At 30.0% G+C, this 16,754-nt stretch overlaps 2 protein-coding genes across 2 annotated transcripts; both read right to left on the bottom strand.

Annotated features, from left to right (window-relative positions):
• Positions 1-153: 153 nt before the first annotated feature.
• On the bottom strand, positions 154-5,207 carry LOC105834049 (putative odorant-binding protein A10). The gene is made up of 2 exons (XM_012676245.2): positions 5,003-5,207; positions 154-507 (listed from the first exon to the last, which is right to left on the bottom strand). The coding sequence occupies exons 1-2, from the start codon at positions 5,205-5,207 to the stop codon at positions 350-352; spliced, it is 363 nt and encodes a 120-aa protein (XP_012531699.1). The 3' UTR covers positions 154-349.
• A 7,857-nt stretch (positions 5,208-13,064) lies between these two features.
• On the bottom strand, positions 13,065-16,754 carry LOC118647910. The gene has a single exon (XM_036293856.1). It carries the CDS (start codon positions 16,752-16,754, stop codon positions 13,065-13,067), a length of 3,690 nt encoding a protein of 1,229 aa, XP_036149749.1.

The following is a 16,754-nucleotide window of genomic DNA, read 5'->3' as shown; positions in this document are numbered from 1 at the left end:
AGCATTCTATGTTACTGTCAATCTTTCTGGAGAAGGATTTATAATTCTATGAAATCAATAAAAAGAGCCTTATCCGAAAATAATAGCGTTTAATCAGTAAAACGAACTGACTCTAGCAATCCCCTTAATAGTTGGATAATAAAAGGAATAAAATTGAATTTATTTTACATATTTATTCCAATAATATATAGTACTACAATACAATATCTCCAAAATTATTTACAGCATGAATTTCTTCTCTGAACAATAAAATTAAATTTCCAGATATAAAGAATAACTTTTTAGGTAATTGCCATTTCATTACTTTGTCAAAGTTTTATTAGCATTCATTATCACCAGGCCAAGTCCTTTAATTTTTCTTTTGTGCATCCTCTATAGTTTTATGAATAAAGGCTTCCCATAGTTCGGGATCATTCGCTGTATACCATTCGGCAAGGCGGTCCAAAAGATGTTTTTGTTTTTCGGTACACCTTTTGCATTGAGTTTGTAGAGCTTCACCTATGACATCTGAAATCACAACAAGATTAACACTTCTCCGTTTTATAAAATTTTAAAAGTATGTACTAAAAATAATAAAGAATTCTAAAAAACAAAAAAGATTAAAAAAAAGAGAATATTTAAAAAATTGATATTTTAAAAATAATATTTGAAAAAGTTGTCAACATTGCCTCAAATCACATAACTCATTTGCTGTAACATACAATTAAAAATAAGCAAAATTTTCCAGAAAATAAGTTTGTTTTGAATCATTATAATTCTGTAAAATCATTTTTAAATACGATTTTACTGTAATAACTGCGGTTATATAAAAAATAAAATTATCAAATTTAATTCTTAATCTTTATATTTGTATTGTTTTTTTACAAATAATTAAAAAATAATTATTTTTGAAAAATTGTTGCAGTAAATGAGTGATATATGTGTTAAAAAAAATTAAAGTCTATATTTCTAAAACACGTTTTATTCGAAGAACACAATAAAATCGTTAAACCTTCAAATATTACTGAATTAATGCAATTTTGTAATCCTTCAAAAGATATGTTTTATAAAAAATCTATTGCTAAAACAATCTTTTGAATAGATTTGTTCGTAGAACTTGCTGATTGATTTCTTTTTTTTCTTCTTTTATTATTCTATTTCTGACAATGTTGCAGCGAGAATAGCTGCTTTCGAATAACGGAATAAGAAGTGAATTTTTTTTCTTCTATGGACAATATTTTTTTTTATGTATACATATATTTGTATATAGAGAAAAGTATGAAAATATCGACATTAGTCTTCTACTCCCATAGTTTCTCGAAATTTCAACTTAATTCCAACTTAATTTGCATTTTATTAATACTGATAAAAACATGATTTGTTTAAACAATTAAACAAGTAAAAATCTATAGTTTTTATGTTCATAACTTGGTTCTTTAATGAAATTTAAAAATAATTTTTTTTAAAGCAAAATTAAACATTTTTTTGTAAATTGCATATAGGTTAAACAATATAAAAGTATAAGTAATGTATTAAAAATTTTAATTCTTAATTTAATTTTTAAGGTTAATATTTGATAATCCAAACGTTGTTTGTTTTAACAATACTTTTAAAATAAACTAATTTTTTAATTGATATATAGATTTCCAAAAATCTTTTATAGAATTAAAGTACAAAGTACGCACAAAAATCTAGAGGAAAACAGTCAAATTTATCATATAAAAAACAAAAAATTATTTTTTGTACGTAGAACTGTCACTTGATGGCAATATTTGTTCAATATACAAAACCTACGATATATAAAATATGTATATGCAGTACAAAATGAAACCGTATTCCTAGGGATAATTTAACATATACAAACCATATCATGCAATTCAAACTAAGATTAAAAGCCTAGAAAAAAAGATTAGCTACTTTAACTATTTATAATTGCAAATCCAGATGATAAAAAGAGCAATCTGAAAAATTCTTTTATTTTCGATATAAAGTCCAATTCGTAGATTGATATTAATACGTATACTGCAATTCTAGAAAAGGATTTTCAAATCTATAAAAGAAATACATAGAAATCTTATTAATGATGTGTACAAATAATTATACGTTATCGATCCCGACGATCAAATTTGACGAGCATTTTAGCATTCCCTTAAATTGTTTTACTTGTTTGTAGTATCTTAAAATTATTTTAATTACATTTTTCTCTTTCTTATTTTTCTTATAATGCAGTTTTATACACCGGATTTAAAATTGAAGTATAGCATCCCAGGTAGCAAGGTGACGTTAATACGACGTCAATAATTCGTCATTTAAGGTCGCGGACGTCATGTTACCAAATTAAGACGTAATAGTAACATCATTTTTTGACCTATTAATTACGTCAGTCATTTATCCATCCTACAACGTATTTCCGACGTCATATTCTTAACTAATTAATAACGTCAGTTAATTGATCATTTTACGACGTATTAATAAGATTTTATTAGTGACTAATTACTGACGTTAACTATAATTCTTTGTAATAATTGACGATTTGACCTCAAATGACGAATTATTGAGGTCTAGTGGACGACACCTTGCTACCTATAACTATTAATCATTAATTAAAGATTGGTTAATAAACAACATTATTAAAATTAATATAATATTTTATATAATTAATACTATCAATATTTTAGAATCATCCCAGGCAGCACATAATATTTATGATAAATATTTATTAATATTTATTAATATTTATTTTTTCAAAATATTATATAAATATTTTACACATATTTTATATATACAAAGAAAAAAATCTTTATTCAACATATTAAAATATAGCTTAAATATTTTATATAATATTTATGGTAAATAAAAGATAAAGATTTGTATAAGTAATATTTTGTAAATATTTATAAATATTTCATAAATATTTTTATAATATTTATAATAAATCTTTATGATTTGTCAAATCTAAGACCACAAAAATATTTATAAAATATTTGGATAAATATTTATAAAATATTTAAATAAATATTATAAACATTTTATAAATATTTTATAAATATTGCGTTTTGTCTAAGGTATAATTTAGCTTTATCAAAAGAACAGAGCAAAAACATATTTTTATAAGTTATTCCACATGTTATTTCGCATATGTAAAAATCAGGAAAAAAACTGTAAATTTATATTTATTTATAAAAATATTAGTTAACTACAAGTTTCATGTTTCTTTATTGAACTGATCTATAACAAATATGTATTCATGAGCATCAAGTGTTCATGGATCATCACGAAGGGCTAGGTAGCGTACGATCTTCGAAGTCAAGCAACGTCGACGGCGGTTCAGAGTTGAATGGGTGACCGCGGAAGTTAGGCAATTCCAAATGTGACTATGGTGTGGTGGGTCGTGATGCTTGTTGAGAAACAACGTAGATTTTTTTTTTTACATTATAATTATGTTATTTCGATATTTTCATAATGCAAGTACTGCATATATAGGACATGTATCCGAAATATTTTCTAAAACGTCAAAATAATGGCTTTTACTACCTGGGATAGTCATAAAAATGACGTTAAAATGTCGTCTTTATTAAATGTAATCTAAAAACCTATGTTTTGTCATAAAAATAACAATAAAATACCGTCAAATGTACGATACTAGCTTCTTGAAAATGACGTCAATAATATGAAAATAATGACGTATTTTTGACGTTAATATATGACGTCGTTAAGATGAGACAAATGTACGTCAGTTTTACGACATTTAGACGTCATTTTATCTCGACATTATGACGTCTGGTTCGTCATAAAATGACCAAAAAATGCCGTCAATTAGACGTCACCTTGCTACCTGGGATAATGTTTAATATTATATAATATACAATCTTTGTAAGTAAAATGCGTGTAATATGTTAACAGATTGACAACAGATTTTCTCAGAAATTGATAACAAATTGGCATCTGTTATTTCAACAATATGCTTACGATTTGCTAACAAAGCTTGTTCACCAGAATCTGACAGCAGATCGATAGCAGAAATCGAGCTGAATCTGCATGCAGGCAATCTGACTGAAGATTGGTAACAAAAATCGAGTAAAAATAATAAATTTTGCTCGATTACTGCTGCTAATCTGTAGGCATAGCATAATCAGCAAGCTTTGTCATATTTTCGATGAAAATTTGTCGACATCTTCTGATATTATAAACTCCTTGTGCAATTTGTAGCCCTTTTGCTGACAACGATTGATAGCAGACACTTGGCATACTTTAGACAGTTTAGACAAACTTGGCTATCTGATACATCAGAACAAACTTCGACCATAACTTGGAGATAATATTTTTAAAATATTTCAACAATATTTCGAAAAAATCATCATGTGTGTGAGAAGTATAGCGTGTGCAAGCATTTTTCTTTGTTTTAAAATAAATCGCGAAAGATAATTTTCTTGTCAGACGAGCGGATATTTTCGGATAGTCAAATTGCGAGAATTGCGAGTTTATTACGAATTTTGTGAATTTCGAGTAACGTTTCGCGAATTAAGAGTTATATGGAACGCTATATAAGTTTGCGTGACTTTCTTTCATTTCCTTAATAAACATTTAACATATTATTTCCTACACATATATCAATCTTCATAAAATGTTTATTTAAAATATATATACATAAAATTAATTTCTAAATGTTACTTTAATATTTCATGCTTATATGCAAAATATAATAAAAGAAAAAATCCATTTTTTCTTTAGTAATAAAATAGTAAATCTCTTTTGATAATTTAGAATCAATTTTTTCATTATAACTATAGTAATTATAATAACTTCCCCGTTTTGAAATTCATTTCTATGATTAAAAAATATTTCTTGAATTAAATTACTGTAAAACTTACGTTAATTGAATAAAGTTATTCTTATTTATAATATTTTTATTTTTGACTCAATTTATTGATATAAATTATTAAGATAAAAAATTAATTTTAAAGTAATAAAAAATTAGCAAATATAATACAATAAACATAAGATATTTTATGTATATGATTACCATTAAAGAATTTCGCATCTGCAGTCTTGCACGGTGAGGTGCCCATGAAGCACTGGTAATATTGCATTCGCAGTTTGTCGTTTGTCAAAATTCCTTCGATATCGACATCGTCGTACCGATTCGAATACAACTCTACATACTCTTCCGCGAGTACGCACGCCAATGTAACGGCGATGATTGTTACGATGAAGCTGAGCCGAGCCATTGTCTCTTTTACCTTTTGCACATTAGCTCTGCAAAAATACTAAGTAATCAATTACTCGTACAGTCCATTTATAGAGATTCAACACAATAAAAAACTGTTGTGTCAGAGTGAACATAGTACAGATAAGAACTTGGTTGTTCTTATATTCCGATAATGACAGTATTTATAATGAATGAAAGGAAAAATAAGAATCAAGATTAACAAAGGTATAAATCGTTTCTTAGTGTTCAAGCGTCAGCATAATTGATTTACGCGCGACTCATAATTTAAAAAGAATATTTATACACGTGCTTTTTTTAGTTCTCTGAAAATTTCAGAAATAAGTTTTTGTCTTTTGTATTCGCATATTTTATTATGATTAATATTTAGAAAACAATATACCCTTATAAAAAAGTAGTACTAGGCAGTATTAAATTAATCAGTAATTAATACTTATTTTAAATATTAAAAGCATTGTATTAATATTTTTAATACTCAAAATAAATAATAATTACGAGTCAATTTAATACTATTCAGTATTACATTTTTATTACATTTTATAAGAGAGGGTAGAGGGAGAATAGAAAAAAATTTTATATTTAACAGAAATGAATTGTATGCTTTTAGACTTAAAGCGCATAGTAAATTCAAAAAGGGACCTTATTTAGTACTGGGCCTTATTTGACTCAAATATCCTTTATATACATACACACACTATATATATTACATACATTTGCATTTATTTATTTAAACCGTTTGAATAGCATGTCTAATTGTAAATTGAAATGAGTTACAAAGTTATAACACGGATGCGAATACATAATAAATTTCTCCCGATCTCTCTCTCTCTCTCTCTCTCTCTCTCTCTCTCCCTACCTCCACCCCCTCACACATACAATTACTTTTTTATACAATTTATTATTTACTATGAAACATAATAGTGACAGAGGTAACCTTGTGCTAATAATTATCAATAATTATTGTATGCTATATATATATATATATATACAGCATGTACATGTATACGATATACATTTTTTTACAATTATATATATATAATTGTAAAAAAAAAAGGAAAAATCCATCTTAGTTGATAAATAGTCATAAGTATCCCGAGTAAAATCCAAGGTACATCAAAGATTCTAAGAATCACGATTAATCAGAATAAGAAACCTGTTTCTTGTTGTTGCATTTGTCGTTAGAAGAAACAAATCTTTTTCTATTTTTCGGTATTAAAATAACTAAATCTTTTTATTGATATGTCTTATTGTTAGATATCGCCAAAAAGTGTAAAGCAAAGACTTTCTGTTTTTTAGAATGTATATTAATAAATCGTCAGCCAAATTCGAAAATCTTTCAATCATAAATTAAATTAAATCTTGTCAAGATAAGTTGCATAAAATAAGTATTTCAATTTTGTAAATAAATAGAGTGAGAAATGAAATAAATTGACGAAATAGTTCATGGAGAAAGAAAGCAAAATAAATTTTGGTACCTAGACAGCAAGAAAAATTTATTTCTTGTTTCTCCTGACAACAGAAGAATTCATTTCTTGTTTCTTAAGTAAAAAATCAATATGGAAAAACCCAATAAGAATTTTAAATTATGGCCACAGTATTATTAACTTTAGTGGTTTCCATAATTTATAGTTTTAAACTTGAAATTGAATTGTGGTATTCATGTTTATTGCTTCATTTTCCTTATTTCAGACTCGTTTTCTCGTCGTGTGATGTTTGTTCCAAGAACAAGATTAGTCTGAAGGTTGCATTCATTGTTTAACCATATTCCCAGACAGCACATGTAGATTATGAGAACGATAATAGGATATTGCGAAAGTATATTGCAATATTCGTATAATATTAGAGATACGTCTGTGATATGGCGAGTATATACTCATAACGTACTATGTCCGCGTTGCCTTATCCCATAGAATTTCGCTGGCAGTTTATGAGAATATACTGAATATATCTTAAGAATGTTATACGTATGTCTAAAGTATATCTTCAGTATATTCACAATATGTCTACAGTATGTTCACATTATATGGGCTCATGCATAATGAGAGGAATAAGGAACAAGGAATTAAACATACAGAATTAGCAAGAAGAAATAAGAAGAGGAATTAATCATTTCGCACATCAGGAAGCTATCGCAAAAAATGAAGCGTAATATCTGTTGAATACGCTGGGGTGCTTTGGGAAATTATGCTCAGATAATTGTAGGTTATAACCTAAATAATATATGTATATATACAATATATATATTATTATAGTTTACGTTACTATATTATATCTTATGTACATACCAGAGTTATCTGGGCGTAATTCCTGAGAAAACCACGTTGTCCGTGAGTTCGTGTTCGCACGTTCACACCCTACACTTCACCACGTGTCTGCATCACACGGCAGACGAAAATGCGTAACGTTACAGATCATAGATAGCGTTGACATGATTCACTTTCGATATTACGCGGATATTTTGGAAATATGTGATAGATATACATGAGATATATCATAGGATATTTTACGGATGTTTTGAGTATATTAGATATAATCTCAGTATATTCAGTAGGAGTTGCGAAGTTCAGTCGCTATATTCTAAGTTTATCTTGAGGATATATCAAAATGACATTCTACTGAGACGTTATATGAATGTTTTACGTATATTCGGTATGATCACAGTACATTACGTATGAGAGTATAATATTCGTACGATATCTGGTGCTGTCTGGGTTATTAACCTTAACGTTAGTTTACTAAAATTAGATACTTATTTTTACATATAATTGTAAAATATACATAGTTATGTGTAATAATAATATGTATAAAAATATTTTATACATATAATACGTATGTTTTAAGTATACAGTATACAATTAGTATTGTACTCATAAATTAACTATAATTATAATATAAACTAAATATATGTATAATTAATAATATTTTCTAATCTGTTAATAATTTTCTTTTCCTTCCTCCCTCCCACATTAGCACATAAAAGATTATATATCTAAACATTTTTTTACGATTTTAATCTATAGACTTGTCCTTTAGTTTTTTTTTTACATAACGTGTAGCACTCGTTTTTAATCCTTATATGCTCATCCAGAATTAATCTACATTTCGAGCATAACTGCGGAATTTGATTATATTAAGAAATTATTTAATTATTAGGTGCGCAAAAAAGTTCTGGGCTTTTTTATGCAAAATTCAACCTTTATTTAAAATTTATTTATTATTTATTTTGTTTATTTAAAAATAAACAAAAAAATATTAATCAGCGAAATATTCTCCATTTGCATCGATGACCTTTTGCCATCTGTTGAGCAGCTTGCGAATTCCCTGATGATAGAAATTCACTGGCTTCAATCGAGGCAATAAAATCATCAATGCATTTTCGTATTTCTTCAATTGTCACGAAGTGTGTATCAGCCAAGTGATGCTGCAGCGATCGAAATAGGTAGTATAATTAATCGAAAGGCGCTATGTCTGGACTTTACGCCGCGTGCGGGAGACGTTCCCAGCCTAACGCAAAGATAAGATACTGAGTCGCTTTCGCAATATGTGGTCGGGCATTGTTATGTAACAAAATTATTTTATGACGTCCTCAGCCAGTATATAAATGGCCTTTTTTTCTCCAACGCATCGATCAAATTAATCAATTGTTCTTGATAGCAGTCTGCCGTGATTGTTTCACCCGGCAGTGCTTGTAGTTCGTCCATTTCAATCTTCTGCCCTGGTGAAAATGTAAAATCGGAGCGTAAGTTGAATGTAAAGGGAGAGTAATAGAAGCATTAACAAACATTCTACAAAGCGTAAATTGGAACAATAAAATGTAAAAGAAGTGTTAACGCTTCTTTTACATTTTATTGTTTTAATTTTCCCTTCGTAGAATGTTTGTTAACGCTTCTATTACTCTCCCTTTACATTCAACTTATGCTCCAATTTTACATTTTCACCAGGGTGAGAGCGTCCAGTACACGGTTCATCTTCAAGACTGAAATCTCCTTGGCGAAATTTTTGATACCTCCATCTTTCACACGTAGAATGACTTACAGCGTTCTTGCCATATGCAGTACAAATCATTTCAGTGGCTTCAGCAGCGCTTTTCTTCAAATAAAACGCGAAGTGGATGGAAAATCGAATATGCTCTTTTATTATTGCCATCATGAACGCTACTGATTTTTAAGATTATGCTGCAACATTAAACCGCGTGGTATTTTAAAAGGCTTAAACATCAACGCTATAAAATCGCAAAAGGACGGGAGAAAAAGTACAATTTAAATTGTGATTTCAGTTGTTTGAAATCTAAAGCCCAGAACTTTTTTGCGCACCTAATATATTATAAATAATATAAAAACAGTAAATTATTTGCTCAGTTTTTGCATTTAATTAGTTATCATTTTGTGTTAATATAGTGTACTAGAGATGTGCAAATCAAAGATTTTTGATATCGAAGCGAATTGAATCAAATCGATGAATTTTTTTATTCGAATCGAAACGAATCGAATCGAAGTAAATTGAATTAAATATATTGCTTAAAATTTTATTTTCATTATCATATTTTGTATAAAAAACTAAAAAAATACAACAATAAAAGTAAAATTACATTATGCAAAAGAATAAATATTAAAATTAATTAAAAATAGAAAATTAATAACAAAGTTATTTTTCATAGCAGTTTATTCAGCAGTATTAATAACGCATTAAGATTTATATACAATAGTTAATTATTAAAACTAAGCTCGTGTTTGTTTCTTAAAACATGTATATTTATAAATATTGTTTTGCAGCGTAGTATTTACTAAGGCCTTGTCTACAATGAAAATTTTACTAAACTGCTCTGTTTTATCACTAATTTTTTGGACACTGAAATCTTTTTATTGATTGCATGGAATTAAAAATCCTCCAAAATTAAAGTACAGATAATAACGCGGTGCGCTGCGATCAATTTCATACAAAAAACAAAAGAAAGTTAGAAAATTATAGTTTTGTTATCGACTTCTGTAGTCGACTTGTTAAAACATTTGCTGCGTATAAGTTTTATACTTTGTACGTATAAAATAAGCATGAGGCGCACTTGACATTTCAGCATACTGTGCTTTTAGAATAAGCCTAGGAACTTTAGAAAAAAAATTTTTCGTGTTTAAGGGGATCCTATCTGTTTTATCGACAAAATTGTACAATTCCCAGTGAACACATTTTATAACGGCAATATAACATGGAAGTTACATGTAATTTAACATTGTTATTCTTGTGATATGTAGGTGCTATATGACATGGAAATAACCTGTTACGTAATATTTGTTATACGCAAGTGATTTAGCTGTTATACATCGTTTTGGCGTTACAGTTATTCAACAAAAATTGTATAATCGTAACATAACACGTTCGTATCAATGTTATTACGGAACGATGCGTCGTAGTTGACTCAGAAATCAGACATTATAACATCCTGAATGACAGATCTATTTAATAATAAAAAAAAATTATTATAAAGATAATGTTTTCAAAAATAACGGTTTGTCTACAATTACTGCGCACAAAAAATGCACAAAATCTAAATTCATTATGTGCTGAACAAAAACAGAATAATAAATGTATACTATTCAATTTTTCTTAGAATTATGATCTATATAGTTAACCATCTAATTAATCATTTGAACGGTTCAAAGATTAGTGCTAAATAGATCGCAATTTCCATCAAATTATTAAGGTTATACAAAAAGATAAATTTAACAATAAAATTAATAAGTAAATAAATTAATGCTATTTATTTTTAATATGTTTTGCAAAATTTAATTGCTTTTATAAAAAATAATATAGTCGCGTCAGTTTACATATACAGGGTGAGTTTTAATGGCTGTCCCAACTTTTTACCATGAGAGATGGAATTACCGACTGCAATCTTAGTACACACATGTACGACATATGCATGTGCAAATGCCGTACATGTGTGTACTAAGATTGCAGTCGGTAATTCCATCTCTCATGGTAAAAAGTTGGGACAGCCATTATGTAAGAATCGTCGTTTTTCTTCTTATAAAAAAAACTTTATTTCACAAATTTTTACAATTATTACTTATAACTACGTGATTCTGAGTACTACGTACTGTGAACTGTTAACTGAGAGAACTGACTCTGTCGTCGAAGGGTGCCCTATTTATATGGGTAGAATGACGTATTATGTTTACTAGAAAAAAAAAAGGGAAATTCCATACACTCAGAGGAGAACAATGTAAAGTACTTCTTAAAAACAGAATAATGGAAAATATACATTAGGAGTATATCTCTAATCCTCTGTAAGTGCATTCCGTAGATGATAAGTAGTTTTATGCTTAATAACAATATATCTTAATTCTGTCTAAGTGCATTCCTAAAATACGTGGACGATGCTCACACCTCCCTCCTTATAAAGAAATTTGAGGTTTATTCAAATTTTGGTTCGGACTAATCGTCTAATTGCTGGTTCTAGTTCATTATTAACATGTAGAGCATGAGGCGTGTAATGTACATGTTGCGTAGGTGCGCGATTTCCAAAGCTACACTGATTATAGCAATTTCCACACAGCTGTTTCAAAAGATAAATAATGCTTGAAAATAATCCGATTTTATAAAGAAATACAAACAGGACAGAGCCAAGGGCTATATATCCTGCCAATTGAAGATAATACATAAATTTTTCTTTCCATGTAATGGTTCTTTGATGTGTTGATATTCGTTCCGCTATGTTATCTAATTCTTCTAAAGTTTTGCCTAAAGTTTGCAATCGTTCCGGTTCAATATGAGTTTCTTTTATTAAGTCCATAGGTATATCTGTTAATTGATATTGAAAGAGTGTCTCATTAATTGATTTTTGATCTATTAAATGAATAGTCTTGTGTATTTCGATTTCGTCTACAGCTATATTGTCAGGTTTTAAAGTAGCTGTATTGGAAATTACTGTACAATCTGGTTCTAAATGAAGCATAAAATTTCGAAAGACTCGTGCGCTACGAGGTATTTTATCGGAACAAAGTACATGCACCAGCTCTTCTTTTGGAGCTATACCAATCCAATCCCGATTTGTATGGAGTTGGATCATAAAGTGTTTTGAATTTGCATGTACTTAGTTGTACATTTTTCTGATTCGCGTTTTGTAATAATTTCCGTTAAACAATTATCTTTAATACCTACTTTATAATCAGGATAGATTCGTTTTAGTAATTGATATTTACCGATTCTTTTCGCTGGGGTTAATTCTATTTCACTAATTGGCATAAATATAGTTCTAAATGAATCTAATAAAATGAGTTTTTGAGTAGTGTCGATAATAGATTGTGATACATTTCTAAGGCGATTGAATTGTTCGTTTACGTTAGTTACTGTATTTGCAATGGATGTGAAGCCTTTGATTGTTTTAAGTATTATGCTAGTTTGATTTTTTACGTATTGAATAATATTTTTCTGATCCGCATACAATTTATCTAGCTTGTTATTATAATAGGTCGCGTCGGTATCATCTAAAGTTCCAAATAATGTTTTGCTGACTTCACCTATAAAATTAAATAATCCGCGCTTGGTTCTATTTAACTTTTGAAATCCGGCTAAATATTGAACGTTCTCTACTTCGTTTTCTATTTCGCTTAGTTGATCTAATCGCTTAGTTATTCGTTTTTGGGAGGAACATATCCATTTCCCTTCACTAACACAATAATGGTTAAGTAAATCAGTATACGCTTTTTTAAGTATAGCAAAGTTTTTCTCTAAATCCGATAAATCATATCCTACTACAATCTTCCATTGTTCGTGGTATAATTTTACTTTATCTAAAGTTTCAAGGTAAATTACTTCACTATCATCTAGCTGAGCGATCTTGAACTTCTCTCTCTCTACATTGTCAGTAAGATGACCCTGGGGAATCAGGAGAAGAAGTATCGGAATGATTCGTATCAGATCCATTCCCATTGCCTGAAACGAAAGGTTTAATATCACTTCTGTGATATTGTTTAATTTCTCCGTTTTCTCTAATATGATATGTTATGAATTTGTCATGTCGAACAACAGGAAAAGGACCTTTCCATTGTGGCTCGAATGACTTGGCATTGAAATTCTTTACAAGAATCAACTCATTGCTTTCAATTGGTACGTAATTTTTGATAGGAATATTGGAATTTTGATAGTCGCGTATGCTCCTACGCGCTTCTTCCAATTTATTTTCGTGTTGAAAACGTGAGTCTTCAATTTGTTTTTGAAGGGTTACCCTTTCATCTTCTTCACTGAAGATGTGATTTGGTTCCCTACCGAATTGTAACTCGTAAGGCGTATAGCCTGTATTTTTATTAACTGTGCAATTGTATGTGAGCATTGCTTGGGGTAGTATCATATCCCATTGCTCTTGTTCGTTAATGTAATGTCTAATATATTCGGTTAGTATTAAGTGTGATCTCTCATTTTTTCCGTTCGATTGCGGATGATAAACTGAAGTTAGTACGTGTTTTACATGCAATTTATCACAAAGTGTCTTAAATTCGTTAGAAGTAAATTCTAAAGCGTTATCGGAAAGTAGTTCTTTAGGTTTTCCGAAATATCTGAGCCAGGAGTACCACAAGGCTCTAATAATCGCGGCCGTAGATTTATCTACTAGAGGTTCTACGAGAATATATCGTGTCAGGTAGTCTTGGGTAACAAGGATATACCGGTTTCCTCTGTTTGTTATTTCAAACGGTCCCATGATATCGATGGATATTTTGTCATTTGGAGTTTGTGGGATATCAGGAGAAGAATAGATGTAAGGTTTTTGAGTACCTGGCTTGTTGAGTTGACATAATTCACACTTGTCAATGAATTCTTTGACGTCAACAGTTATGTTTGGCCAATTGTATTTTTGTCTAATCTTTTGAAGCGTCTTTTCTATTGAATAATGACCGCCTAATATGCCGGAATGTGCATCCGATATAATTTCATTTTTATTTTTAATTTCTGGAAGATACTGAGAAACGTAAATGTATAATTTGTCTCCAAGATAATATTCGTCGATAACTGAAATCAATTTACTAACTTCCTTCTGATCGTGTATTATATTTAGATGATGATCGTTCTCAGTTAAAAAGTCATGTAGTTGAATACTTAATTGTCTGTGAGTTGCGTGAGGAGATACATAAACTTCGTTTTCTCTAGTAATTTCAGGAGGGGTTTCGATAAATAATATTGTTTTATTGGTTTGCCTACCGACTTGATTTCTTACTATTATTTGTTTATTCACTTTTGGTTTGGATGAGGATGGAATTGAGGGAGAAGATGATGGTCCCTTTTGTATTTCGTAATCGTTTTCAGGTAAGTATTCGTTCGTTGGAGTTGGTAGTGGAAACTTATCTTCAAACCATTGAGACGGTCGTTCTTCTATTATCGTCTTAGTTTTAGACTGCAAGTTGTACGTGTTAATTAAAGCGTCTATAGTGTTTCGTGTCTTGGTATTAATAGGTCCTATGAAATATAACGTCCATTTGTCAGGATCAGCATTTGTATCCTCAATGATTGGTGATATTAAAGTTAAGAGATTTTCCAAGGAGACAGATTTCGGATCAATATTTAACCATCCCGGAACTGGATCTTTGTTAAAAGCAATCTTAATTTCGCGTTTCTCTTTTATTATGTCTGATAATATGTGTTCGATATCTTCATCGGAAAGATAGGAGTCGATTGCATTTACTGGAATTCGTGACAGTCCGTCGGCGTTAGTATTAGTTTTTCCCGGTTTATAAACAATTTTGTAATCGAATTCTTCTAATTTAAGTCTCCATCTCATTAATCTGGAGTTAGGATCTTTCACGTTCATTAGCCAGACTAAAGGTTTATGGTCCGTTACGATTGTAAATTTTTTTCCGTATAAATATTGTCTAAAATGTTTTGTCGCCCATACAATTGCGAGTAATTCTTTTTCCGTAGTGCTATATCGAGTCTCTGCTTTATTAAGCGTTCTAAAGGCAAAAGCCAATGGCTTGTCTTTGCCTATTGTTCCTTGTGAGAGTATTGCCCCGATGGCCTCATTAGATGCGTCAGTGGTCAAAACAAACGGTCTGTTCCAGTCAGGATAAGATAATACAGGTTGCGTTATTAACTTGGATTTGAGAGATTCAAAAGAATGTTGTTGTTCGTTAGTCCATTGAAAGGTTGAGGATTTTTGGAGTAATCGTGTTAACGGTTTCGCTATCTTGGAAAAGTCTTTGATAAATTTACGGTAGTAACCGACTAGCCCAAGGAATTGTTTGATTTCTTTCGGATTTCTTGGTACTGGGTAAGTTTTTACCTTCTCGATTCGATTAGGGTTAGGTTGTATGCCTTGTTCCGAAATAACGTGCCCTAAATATTCAAGTTCCGGTTTGAGGTATTCGCACTTATCGGGTTGTAATTTTAGCCCGACTTGTCTAAGTCTTTCAAATAATATTCTTAAATTTTTGTTATGCTCTTCGATTGTTTTTCCATAAACTATTATGTCGTCTATATAAACTAAGCAATTATTACCAATTAATCCCTTTAAGCCCCGATTCATCATTCTTTGAAAGGTAGGAGGTGCATTTTTTAAACCGAAGGGCATTCGAGTGTATTCATAATGTCCGTTTGGAGTAGAAAAGGCTGTTTTCTGAATGTCTTTGGGATGCATGCCGATTTGATGGAAACCCGATGCCAGATCAAAAGCAGAAAAATATCGCGCATTACCTAACTGATCTAATATTTCGTCTATATTTGGAAGCGGATAAGCGTCTTGAATGGTCTTTTCATTAAGTTTTCTAAAATCTATTACTAATCTCCATTTGGGTTTACCAGAAGCATCCTGCTTTTTAGGTACAATCCAAAGGGGTGAATTATAAGGTGAATCTGATTCCTGTATAATTCCTTTTGCAAGCATGTCTTTAATCTGTTTCTTAATTTCCTCTTGGTGTATTGGAGGATAACGATATTGTTTTGTGTTAACAGGAATTTCGTCCGAGGTTTTAATTTCGTGTTCAATTAATTTAGTAAGAGGAAGAGGGTCTCCTGGTAAGGTAAAAATATCATGGAATTCCGTTATGATATCCCAGATCTCGCTGGAATGTTCTTGAATATGTGAAAGACGGGTATTTTCTTTCAATAGTTCTAAACGCGTGTTATCTAATATCTTTTCTGAAATGGGATAGATTGATGTCTCGTAAAAACTTTCAATGCCTTTTATCTCAGAATGTAAGTGTGACGGCAATATAGGTTTATTAGAGTCATTCATTCTCGTGATCGCTCCAGTGCCATCTTTGAATATTACTAACACGTCTTGTTTTCTTTTCACGTTATCGGGATGCGGTTTATCGCACCTTTTAAATTCTTTTCCGCTTAGAATTAGTCGCTCGTTTGAAAATATAAAATTGTTTGCTGTGAGAAAATCAATACCTAGTATTCCTTGATGCTGTACTGGCGAATGATCATCTAATACATGAAATGTATGTTTTTTTTCAAATACCTCTACTACTACCGCGTATTTAGTTTTTATGGAGTGCGTAGTGACTCCAGATACAATTATTGCGTCTAACTTTAGTAAGTTATGATTTTCAATAAACAT

The sequence above is a fragment of the Monomorium pharaonis genome, chromosome 11 (genome assembly GCF_013373865.1).
Source record: "Monomorium pharaonis isolate MP-MQ-018 chromosome 11, ASM1337386v2, whole genome shotgun sequence".
Lineage (NCBI taxonomy): Eukaryota > Metazoa > Arthropoda > Insecta > Hymenoptera > Formicidae > Monomorium > Monomorium pharaonis.
This window is presented reverse-complemented; position numbering and strand designations above follow the sequence as displayed.